The sequence below is a fragment of the Taudactylus pleione genome, unplaced genomic scaffold (assembly GCF_031769625.1).
Source record: "Taudactylus pleione unplaced genomic scaffold, aTauple2 ptg000015l, whole genome shotgun sequence".
NCBI classification, from domain to species: domain Eukaryota; kingdom Metazoa; phylum Chordata; class Amphibia; order Anura; family Myobatrachidae; genus Taudactylus; species Taudactylus pleione.
In genome coordinates this window covers 1,669,050-1,681,806 of record NW_028284417.1, presented here as the reverse complement: position 1 = coordinate 1,681,806, position 12,757 = coordinate 1,669,050, and the positions used below count along the sequence as shown (strand labels likewise).

Sequence of the window (12,757 nt, the reverse complement as noted above, 5' to 3'; positions counted from 1 at the left end):
CTGGTGTTGCGGCGCCGGCGGGGGTAGACGGTGCAGCAGCAGGAGTGTCCATCCGGACGCCTAGTGCTGCTTACTCATACAAAAAAAAAAATACTTGTTTGCGACTGTTGAAGCAGTCCCACTGTTCAGTAAGGTGCACTCCTGCACACTAAACAAAAAACTAAATGCCTGTAGCCAGGATATACAGTGTCTTGCAAAAGTATTCACCCCGCTTTGCATTTTTCATGTTTTGTTGCCTCACAACCTGGAATTAAAATGGATTGTTTGAAGATGTGCATAATTTCATTCACAGAACATGTCTACAACTGAAGTTGTGTTTTTTTTATACTGTGAACCAAACGACATTTAGGACAACATAACAGCAAACTTCAGCGTGCATAACTATTCACCCCCTTAAAGACAGTACTTTGTCGAGCCACCTTTTGCGGCAATTAGAGCTGCAAGTCGCTTTGAATAAGTCTCTATGAGCTTGTCACATCTTGCCCCTGGGATCTTTGCCCAGTCCTCAAAGCAAAACTGCTCCAGCTCCTCCTTTTTGGTGGTTTCCGCTTGTGTACAGCAACTTTCAAGTCTGACCACAGATTCTCAATTGGATTGAGATCTGGGCTTTGACTATTCCAACACATTTAAATGTTTCCGCTTAAACCACTCAAATGTTGCTTCGGATCATTGTCCTGCTGAAAGGTGAACCTCCATCCCAGTCTCAAATCACAGGCAGACTGAAACAGGTTTTGCTCAAGAATATCCCTGTATTTAGCACCATCCATCTTTCCCTCGACTCAAATCAGTTTCCCAGTCCCTGCTGCTGAAAAACATTCCCACAGCATGATGCTGCCACCACCATGTTTCACTGTGGGGATGGTGTTCTTGGGGTGATGGGATGTGTTGGGTTTGCGCCAGAGATAGCATTTTCCTTTGTGGCCGAAAAGTTCAATTTTAGTCTCATCTGACCAGAGCACCTTCCTCCATACATATGGGGAGTCGCCCACATGCCTTCTGGCAAACTCAAATTTTGTCTTCTTATTTTTATCACTAAGTAATGGCTATTTTCTGGCCACTCTTCCATAAAGCCCAGTTCTATGGAGTGTTCGGATTATTGTGGTCACATGCACAGATATACCAGTCTCTGCTGTGGAACTCTGCAGCTCCTTCAGTGTTACATTTGGTCTCTGTGCTGCCTCTCTGATTAATGCCCTCCTTGCCCGGTCTGTGAGTTTTGGTGGGCGGCCCTCTCTTGGCAGGTTTGTTGTGGTACTATGTTCTTTCCATTTGTTGATGATGGATTTGATGGTGCTCTTGGATATTTTTTTTTATAACCCAACCCAGAATTGTACTTCTCAACAACTTTGTCCTTGACTTGTTTGGAGAGCTCCTTGGTCTTCATGGTGTGATGTCTCTTGCTTAGTGGTGTTGCAGCCTCTGGGGCCTTTCAGAAAAGGTGTGTTTATATTGACAGATCATGTGACACTTAGATTTCACACAGGTGGACTTCATTTCACTAATTATGTGACTTCTGAAGGTAATTGCTTACACCAGAACTTTTCAGGGGCTTCATAGCAAAGGGGGTGATTACATATGCACAAGCCAATATTCAGAATTTTATTTATAAAGATTCTTTTTTTTTATATATTTTTCTCATTTCACTTCACCAAATTAGACTATTTTGTGCAGATCCATCACATACAATTTAGATAAAAATAAATAAATTACATGTTGTAATGTAACAAAAAAGGTAAAAAGCCAAGGGGTGAATACTTTTGCAAGGCACTGTATATGGAGGAGGACCCAGTGCATCCTGGAAGCTGAAAGCTTGTAACTGTTTGGTGCCTGGATCACTCCACCACATACCCCAAGGTAACTTCTGTGAACCCTATGGACCCCGAAGAAGCAAGATGCTTGGCACAAGCCGAGTCGCACTGTACTTGGCGGCTCACGTGCGCCAGGTATCTTACGCTGCATGGCGTATTGAGGCTAGGTGTATGAGGACACATCTGTACATGTAAAAGATTCAGACACAGATCAAGCCAGGACATCCACTGTAGGAAGCATATTTTTTATTCAAACAGAATTTCTTTCCCCAAAGTTTTTGAACAGGAGTACAATAATCAAAACGAGGGTGGGTCAAAGAGGCTGTTAAAAAGTTTTTGCCTGCAAGTCTCCATGTTACTGTAGAATGAAGTAATAATAGATACCCATACACACGATTCTATCAACCAGTGATCTAGCTTTATACCCAACTAGTTGCAAATTGCTGTATTTATGGGACAAAAAATATTTAAATTTTCGATCCTCACTTGATTAAAATCAATTATCTAGAGAATTGATGTGCCCATATAGGGGAACTTTAAGGGAACATTTGCCAGGCACGGTCTCCCAACTTTTTCTTAAAAATATAAAAATGTACATGTTAAGTAATAAGGTGGGGGGAAAAAGCTGCAATGTAAAATAACGGATTTCAAAAATTTTAATCTAATTTTGCTCAGCCTCAATGCAATGTGGAAAAATTAAAAAAACAAAAAAACAGCATTCTCATGCACAGCAGTGAAGCAAGCGGTTGGAGATATTCTTAGTTTAGATGTTGATCTCCACTGATGTTGATTATATTTTCCTAATTGTTCTCTAAAGTCAAAAATCTTACAAAAGAATAATTAAACAAATGTACATGCTGCAGACTAAATTAAGGACACTACAAGAGCAGAGGATTAGGAGCCAGTGGGAAACCTTATTTGCAGTTCCCCTTATAGCAGCATTATTTTGTTCTCCTGGTTATAGTAACAAACTGTGGTTTACATTTTCACTTGTAAGAGGAACTTGTATTGATTTAGACATAAAGGAACCACATCCTACACTGCGCACATTTTTTCTGCATCTGATTTCCAGAAAAGTGCATTTAGTCAGTATGAATATTATAATATACAAGTGGAGTACTACTCCAGATATTACTGAAAACCCATATTAACACCTAAAGATTACAAAATGTTAATAAAAAATAAATAAATCAACAAATGCCACAACAATAAAATGAATAAGCTGCCTACACAGCATTAACAGCTCAAGACACATGCTTTACAACATGTCGTCCAATTTGGCAGCGCTGTCAAATTTCTGCTATAACCTTGTTAATGAGGTCGGAAGATGACCACACACACTGCAGTTTACCTCTGATTCCTAACAAATGTTTTCGACATGCTGATTATTGATACGACTGAGTACAATCTAATTATTATCGGGCATACTGGTCCCGCAGCCTCCTTACGGATTCCAAATCTGACACTGTGTGCATGTGCAGTGTCTGATTCCTAGGAGGAGTCTTTCACAAAAGTGAAAGACTCCTCTGATACCCCCTGGGAACGTAACTCGCAGTGATAGAGGTTAGCCCTACCGCTGTCCCTGCGAGTTACATTTAGTACATAGCAGGTAAAAATTATTATCCCCGCCGTGATGTACACAGAAAAATATTGCATCACTTTGCGAATTTCCCCCATCAGAACATGATTATACTCACCCTCTTTGAAATAAATCCACATTGTAAAATTTTTGAAGCTCCACTGAAAATTCGACTGTGGCCTGAACATCACTCATTTTGTTTCCAGAAGAAGACACCACGATTCACTAGTTACTAAAGAGGGAAAAAAAAAAAAAAACTCATTAGAACACAACTGACTGGCTAGTCATGGATATTACACTTGGTAAAATTCACATTGTGGCACAACACAAACCTTGCTCTGCAGAAATACATCACCTAATTTATAAGGCATTTTAAGCCGGATTCAGAGTTGTACGCTATTGCTGCTGCGATTTTTTCAGCTGAGGATTTGTGAAAATATGCTAATGCAATAGCGACCGGGACTTGTATACATAAGCAAGTTTGGACGCAGATCATGCAAACATCGACTCCTTAAACGTGCCTATAGTCACTCAGAATGGCCCCCGTAACCAAAACCGCCGTAGTCATGTTTCCTGCGTACAGAATCGCAAAAGCGTGTGACACGCTGCCAATCCCCGTTGCCTCCCCCAAATGCTCCCTGCCTGTCAATCACACTGCGAATAAAGTCTCAAAGTGTTAGACTATGGTAATGTACCTCGACACATGCGCAGTGCGAATCAGACGCATGCACAGTGGAAAAAAATATTTGCTTAATTGGTGAAAACATCTGCATTGCATGCAACTCTGATGGAGGCCCATTGTGTATTGCTTACAAGCCAGCCTTAATGACAAGGAGAGAGCAATACATTTAAAACTGCAGTTCATTGTCATTTTATACATTATGTCAGTATACTGTAGGACATGCAGGAACTTGAGGACCTGTGTTTTGATGACAATATGAACCAATATCTCACACTTTCATTTTGCAAAATATTTGCAGATCTGCAAAAATGTGGACAAGTGCTGACAACTTTCTGTATTTTGTACCTTTAACCAAAAATGTTCTTATCCCATGTTCCTTCAAAAGTCAGTGGGGATTGAGAAGTTAAATAATTTGTTACCCGTATGCAGTATTACTTACTATTTTATACAGGTTATTGCTTGTTATAAAATGCTCATCAATGACTGGTTTAACATTGTGATCACTGTGAGTACAAGTAATAAGCTCAGAAATTGTCAGTATAACTTCTTGTAAATTATTTTGTATGATATGCTGGTAAATAGCAAATGCTCAGCAAACAAAATGATAAAAACACACAACTTTCTGTGAAACTGCGTGACCATTACATTTCCAAATACATCACACACCAAACATGAAATAATTAAACAGGTAAGAATCTGTCAACTGGCGTTTCAGAATACACCTATGCCACTGCACTTTACCTAAGACACAAAAAGAGATGAAAATTTATGAAGAGGTGAACGTTAGTTTTTACAAATCTTCTCTTAATGGCATGCAGTTAATTACACACAGGTGCAAAGCACCAATGGACACGTCTCCTGTACAGCTGCAAGGAATAAGTCTAATGAAAATTGAATAGCTGCCACTAATTTCTCTGGTTTAAGCCATAGTAATTTATCATTACTTTACACTATAGCATTCTCAATCACTCCCAAACCGGATTACCTGCCAGTGTGTGTGCTAACACTTGAAGTTTTTGACAAACTTTGCCACACAAGCTCTGCTTCACAAATCAGAACATGGGCATTACACTGGCGTCTGATACGGTTCTTAACATTACAGTAAAAGCTACCAGATGCAAATCTTTTTTTAAGTGCAAATTACACACAATTTGCAGCCAACATCACTATCAAAATAAATCATACATTTAGCGTTAAGGGGGAAATTAATTCAGCATGATGGCAAACCACATCACAACCAGTTACATCACTTATTTTCCCTGATTCCCCAAACTGGTACACTAGAAAATTAGCTATGTTTGGCTACCAAACTGAATGGCCCTCTTGAGAGTTTCAACAATGTATAGTTTTACATATTTGTTGGTATCCAGTCCGCTAGTCGACATTCAGACGACAGGTTCTGAATGTCAACAATCAGAATGTCAACATGGACTTGGTCATCAACCAATATGTTGGCATAAACTTAGGTTGACGTTGTTAGAATGTGGACACCAGAATGTCTACATGGTTTTTTTTATTTTTTAATCTTTAGGGTCAGGGTTAAGGTTAGGCTAAAATAAGCAAAAAAAACCAAAAAACATGTTGGCATGTCGACATTCAGAACGGGACATTTTGACTGTGTCAACCTAAATGATGTAGACATTCTAGTTGTCGACATTCAGAACCTGTCAACATTCTGAATGTCGAATTGCCATACCACACCCTATTTGTTGAAGATGCATGGATGAATTAACGCTTGAATGGTTAAGTCTTCCAAGGGTATTTTTGAAATCCCAAATATATTTAGTGTATGTATGAATAAATGTAGTATATACTGAAACTGTAGCACCCCATCATTGCACATACCGATTGGATAGAATTTGTTGCAACTTCTGCAGTTTGCTACAGGTGGACTGCAGAATGTCATCACTAAACCTCACTCACATCAGTAGATAAAGCGAATATTTTATCCAAAATCAACAATCCTGCTTTCATAAAGCAAAAAAGACCTAAGAACACATCTAAGAATAATGACCTTACTTAAAAAGAGCATAGAACATATAACGCCAAACATAGTTGTACAATCCAATTAGCCGCTATGATCTCGCAGATGCGAGTCATCGCAGCAACAGCCACACTTTATGGCAACCGGAATTTGCACAGAAGTGCTCGCAGCACAGAGCGGGCTGTGAGGGGGGGCGAGATGCAGTGCCGTTGCTGGTGTTTTAACACAGTGACGACGGCAACTCACACCCTTCGTGGACATTTGGATTGACCCCTAAGGTACAAAAAAAATAAAAAATATCAGCATGTTGAATTGTTTGTCAACAAAATTGAGCAAATAATTTCACTATCAATCATATAATCACAAGTTTTCTGCCATTAAACACAGGTAAATTACATCATGCCATTCTAATATTCTGATCATGCTGACATTACAGTAATAGATGAGCACAGGCTTGATGTGAAGGAATGGGACTTTCCATAGTTACACACAAAAACAACAACCGTAAACAGCTGTGTGCAGGACAGGCCACAAGCAAGAGCAACACTTTCACATATGTGCATTCTAATACAAGAGGGGTACTTTTGTTAAAATGAGCAGAACCGGTTTGGGCACATAGCTTTTTAAAGTCTAAAGTAAGAAAAATGTAAATAATGTCAGTTCTTGGACATTTGCCCAGGATCACAGGAACAGAATATGTATTGCCTCTAGTTAACAAACAGAACTCCACCACAAACTTATGTAATACACGAATAAACAAACCCCAAACTGGGGGGAAAAAATCCACTTTGTAACAGCATGCATACAGTTACTGGAGCATTTACAGGAAAAACCTGGATTATATGCCTCTCATGGACAATACAAGACAAGATCACATCAGTTGTAGTCATTTACTCAAAATAATAATACAGTGAGTGTAACTACTACATATTATTAATAAAAAAATGCAATAACACAAGCTAGTAATATATGAAAATATATATATATATAGTTATATACACACATACATACACACACACACACTAATTGAGGAGTCCGCAATATACTCAGTCCAAAAAACACAAGAGCACAATTATCTCATGGTCCTCTATTAGAGATAGAACTACTCCATTTCCCTGATCTTCCCCATCCCCACTATACTGTAGCTGTGTTCTGTTTTACTTATACATATATTGGTGCATGTCAGCACACAGTTACTGTCCTTGTATATATATATATATATATATATATATATATATATTTATTAGGGATGTGCAGGCTCGGATAGGTTCGAGTTTGCACGTTGAGTTCGGATTTTTCCCTCCAAAAAAACGGAACTCAGAAAGAGCCTCTTTCTGAGTTCCGTTTTTTTGGAGGGAAAAATCCGAGCTCAACGTGCAAACTCGAACCTATCCGAGCCTGCACATCCCTAATATATATATATATATATATATATATATATATATATATATATATATATATATATATATATGTTCCCTCAAATATTGGGGCTTCAGTCGCTCCAAACAGCCCCTCTCAGCATGCTAGGTAACAGACAACTCTGATGCGTGGAGTGTCTTTCTTGCTCAAAGTGTGCAGTATGTATGTATGTATACACAGTGGTCTAAGTGGGAATTTTGAAGTGGGGGTATGGAAAATTTAGAGGTCATGACAGTGATGTAAGTAGAACCTATGTCTCAATATTAATATTAGTGTGGCCATACATCACACAGAGCTGAGAAGGAGGCAGTCTGACTCTGGCTGATTGAGCAGCTGCCATTTTTGTTTGTTTGGTATGAGTTGCATGAAGGAGCCAGCATTAGTAGGGCATGCTGGTTCTAGTAGTGCTAGTTGGAGTTCCCAGGGGTGACTCCCAGGTAAGCTGGCTCTCAATGTGGATGCATTTATGTATGTGCCTTTATCAGGAGGCCTTACATTTAACAAAATGTACATGTGCCTTTATCATGAGGCCTTATAATTGGTACATTTTACATTTGGGGTGAGCGTTTAGGCATAGGGCCCCCGGGGCTGGGCTGGCAGGGCCCCCTCATGGCATCACCACTTAATACACATAGTTGCTTTTCACATCACTTGTTATGTTGTATTTTTTTAATGTAATATTTCACATATATTTTAACCACTTTTTTCAAACACTCATTAATTAGTCTTACACATCTATACTTTACACTGCACTATCACCCTTTTTCCAATTTTCATGTGATGCCCTGGGGGGGTCCTGGGCTGGACGTTTTTCGGGGTGCACTGCGCCCCAGACGTGAACCCCTTAGTGTTCGGGACTGCTAGTGACAGAGAAGCAGTGACGTGGCCTAGCAGCTTCCCATGTATTTGCAAATGCATGCAACCAATATCTCTGAATTTCTATGACCATATAGTCTTCATATATTGTTGCAAGTACTATTCAGTGTGCTGAGGAACAATAGGGGGTTAAATCCCCCTCCTTTTTCTACTCTGGCTGAGTGTTGTAAAGGTTGAGTGGAGAGGGATCCATCCGGACGAATGGAGATGAGGAGGCGAGCAATGCAGGAGCGAGTGACAGCAAATGTGGTACAAGGAAGGGGGGAATCCCCAGCAATTAAGAGGCCAAGTAGCAGGAACAAGCTCCAGGGCTGAGCCAGCGCACACAGTCACCACAACGGCCAGTATGAGGGACTACCCTGTCACAGAAGGCTGTCAGGGTAGCACTAGTGGTGGGGGACGGGTGGCAGTAAGGTCACACATAGGCTGGCGGCAGCACATTACAGGACTCCGCAGTGTGGCTGAGTAAGATTGAGTTATTGCTCTGCCAGCCGCACAAAGTCACTTGTGAGTGGTGGGCCCAGGTGCAAAAAATGCTTTGGGCCCAAGCCTTCTAGACCCCATGCTAAATTAATATACCATGGCATATGGTATTGTGCAATGTGACCACCAAACGATACAGAAAACATCCCATTGTCTAATAATAATCTGTGCCCTCTTTGATCAAATAATAATAATCTATGCTCCCTTTAATAAATTAATATGTGCCCCCTTTGAACTCAACAGGACCTGATTTCAGCGGTGCTCCTCGGAGGCTCCACAGATGGGTCTGCTGGCAGAGGGTGATGGGCAGAGGCAAAGAATGATGGACAGAAGGTGATGGGCAGGGTTTGACAGGCAGAGTATAATGGCCAGAGGCAGAGGCTGATGAGCAGAGGGTGATGAGAGAGGCACAGGGAAAACAGCAGAGGGTGATGAACATAGACAGATGGGTTAATGGTCAGTAGCAGAAAGTGATGAACAGAGGGTAATGGCGATAGGCATAGGGGTACGGACAGAGGCAGAGGGTGACTTGCAGAGCATGAATGGGAAAAGCAGAGGGTTATGGGCAGCGGCAGATGAACAGAAAGTGACAGGGAGAGACAGAGTGGGAAGGTGGGGGGAGGAATGGAGTCGGATAATAGCTGGCAATAAGTATCTGCTAGTGGGTGCTGGAATATAAATTACAGGGAAGTCCAAGTACATACTGATGTTAGACCTCCTTGTGGATGAAGGGAAATTTAACCCATTCTAAAATAGTCACCCTTTTGGCTCTGCAGTATCCACAGGAGCTCTTCTGCATTTTTTGTTTTGGGTGGTCACCAGTGCCTAGAGCCCGCAGCCAGCTAGCTGCACTGTATGATGACGTGGGTCAGACAAGACTTCCCGGGACACAGCTGACCATGCAGCAGCAGCAGTGGTGGGTGCACCGTCGCTTGCTGCAGTATAGGATCAGCGGTCACCAATGAGATGCTCCCCACACATGTATTGTGGGTTCCTAGATTACGAAGCTAGTCCGGGACTCAGCAGACTATAAAGCAGCAGCTGCCAGCAGTGGACATATAGCTTCAGCCCTGGGTTTATGCAGTTGACTGCCTACTTGTCTAAAATAAAATTCTACATAAGATGATGAATCCAATGAAACATTGTAAATTATTTTATGCAGCATTTGCTAGGCACTTGTTTGGTTCAGCCAGAAAAGCCCTACAAAATAAAGGGAGACACTGACAGATCTGAAAACGTAAGCAGGAAAGAAGCGCTGTAGCTATTACAACCTATGCTTTCATTGTCTTAACTGCACAAGAAATGTTACAACAGGATCACATTGCTTGGTTGGGTTTCCAGAAAAGTTTGGCACAGTTACCGATGTGCCAATTCTTATACAATATGGGGATATTTATATTAAAGAAATTGTTTAATTCTAAAGTCTGTGTTAGTTTTTCATTATACATCTAATATAGATAGTATTTTATATTTAGTTACATAGAAGAGTTGCTTTTGACAAAAACATTTTATTCTCCTAGTTTAAATGAAAATGCCCCAATATGGGGTTGCTAAGGTGCTCCCACTACGGGAGTAAAGGCCCCCATACAACAGCAATTGATTGCAGCATTTGTGCAATTTGCAATCGATTGTGTATAAAAATCTTTCCCTTTTTCAATCGATTGCAGAATTGCCACAATCGATTGAAAAAGGGAAAGATTTTTATACACAATCAATTGCTGATGTATGGGGGCCTTTACTCAGAGGCACATTCTTTATGTTGGACAGAGAGAGCAAGACATCGCACAGGTTGGTGGTCGTGCCTCTGGCAAGCGCTGGGTCCTAGTACCCAGTGGGTGTCTCCAATACAGAGGTAGTGTAGAGTGTGCCTCTAACAGGTTGGCCGAGCAGTGTGAAACAGACTTACAAATACAGACATAGGCAGAGGACAGCCCTTCACCTACTGCCCATGTCCCGGGACACAAGCATGTATACTCTTTCTCCAGCTACAGGGCACTCTGGTACTTATGCTTGTTCTGCAGTCCTACTGTGTCAGCATACAACACAGTACATGCATAGTGTGTACTGGGCACTGTGAATTACATACCAGGGAAGGTGACTGCTTAAAAAATAGGTGTATTTATCCCGGTATCAGTGGCCCACATACAGCATAGTTTATACAGGGTTGGGTATGGGATGCCGACGCTTGGGATCCCGTCTGTCAGAATCTCGACACCGGCATCCCGTCAGGGCTAGCATACCAACACTTGTTGTCCAGTATGCAAAGCCTCCCCCTCTCCCTACCCTAACCCTCCCCGATGCCTAACCCTAACCTCCCCTCCTAGTGCCAAACCTTAACCTTCCTCTCCCTGCACCCTAAACCTATCCCTCCACCCATAGTTCCTAACCCTAGTGTCTCTCCCTAACCATCCCTCCCAACCCCGCTACTTACGTTCAGTATACCGGTGGTCAGGATGCTGGCGCCAGAATTGTCAGAGGCGTCTGGATTCCGGTGCCGTAATTATCAGTGCCGGCATCGCGGCCGCCGGGATGCCGAACGCATCCCGTTTATAGAGGATATATACAGCAGACTGGCAGTGTACCTAACCACATAGAGCATTATATATACACATGCAGGAGACTGGCACTGTACCCACATAGAGAATAGTAAATAATTGTTATATGCAGGAGACTGGCAGTGTGCCCACACAGAGAATAGTAAATAATTGGTATATGCAGGAGACTGGCAGCGTGCCCACACAGAGAATAGTAAATAATTGTTATATGAAGGAGACTGGCAGTGAGTGTGCCCACATAGGGCGTAGGGCCTGATTCAACACAAATCACAAGGATGCGAATGCATGTACTTGTCCACTGCGAAGTTATTCTAATGAATGCATTCGCACTGCTGTTGCAGCATAATATGCAGACACCCAGAACTACATAAAGACGCCTCCTTCCCTTTACTCATAGCCGTAATACTTAGCTAGACTGCGAAAACATCGAGATCCATCGGACCCATATGCTCAATTGTGGTTGACATTGACCCTCACTCAGACATTGCTAAACTTCCTGTTGGTATCTACAGCTTTGGCTACGTATGCAGACAAAGAGGCTTATTTATGCATACCCCTATAACAGCCTGCGTTCACCCTACCACCCACAAATGGCACTTCCTGTCAGTCAATTAGCGTTGGGTCTACTTATACCCTGCTAACGCTTCCCCGACCGCAGTGACCAGTTCGCGCACTGCAATGCGTATGCATGCGCAGAGCGAAACAATCGACCGGCTGCGTGCAAATTTGCACTTGAGATCTAAGCTGATTCAGGCTCATAGTACATGTTATATGAAGGAGACTGGCAGTGTGCCCACATAGGGCATAGTACATGTTATATGCAGGAGACTGGCAGTGTGCCCACATAGGGCATAGTACATGTTATATGCAGGAGACTGGCAGTGTGCCCACATAGGGCATAGTACATTTTATATGCAGGAGACTGGCAGTGTGCCCATATAGGGCATAGTACATGTTATATGCAGGAGACTGGCAGTATGCCCACATAGGGCATAGTACATGTTATATAAGCAGGAGTCTGGCAGTGTGCCCACATAAGGCATAGACTAGTATATGTATGGTGTATGCAGGGGACAGGCACTGACCTTGTCTTGGAGTATTGTCACACACTATATGACACAGAACCTGCACAGACCCCGCCCCCCCATATCACTGTGCCCCCCCACACTTCCCTCATAAACCCGGCAGTGCTGACAGACATTAGGGGCCAGGCTGAGCTGCATATATGGTGGCTCTGTGCAGACGGTGATAGATGCATGCAGCACAGTCCACTCCATCTTGGTACCCCCGGTCCACACTGACCTGTGTACGCTGAAGCTCCCTGCCACTCTAGCAGCAAAAGCCTTGTTTCAGCAGCCGCTAGCAGGGGAC

General features: G+C 42.3%; 1 protein-coding gene across 4 annotated transcripts in view; it reads right to left on the bottom strand.

The window, feature by feature from the left end:
• The window catches only part of FAM135A (family with sequence similarity 135 member A), a 165,484-nt gene that overhangs the window by 118,770 nt on the left and 33,957 nt on the right, over window positions 1–12,757 (bottom strand). For all 4 annotated transcript variants that reach the window (XM_088471165.1, XM_088471157.1, XM_088471177.1 and 1 more), the window contains exon 3: window positions 3,506–3,619. In XM_088471165.1, coding sequence (XP_088327291.1) covers window positions 3,506–3,582 — 77 coding nt within the window. In that variant the 5' untranslated portion in view covers window positions 3,583–3,619. The remainder of the gene's footprint in view (window positions 1–3,505; window positions 3,620–12,757) is intronic.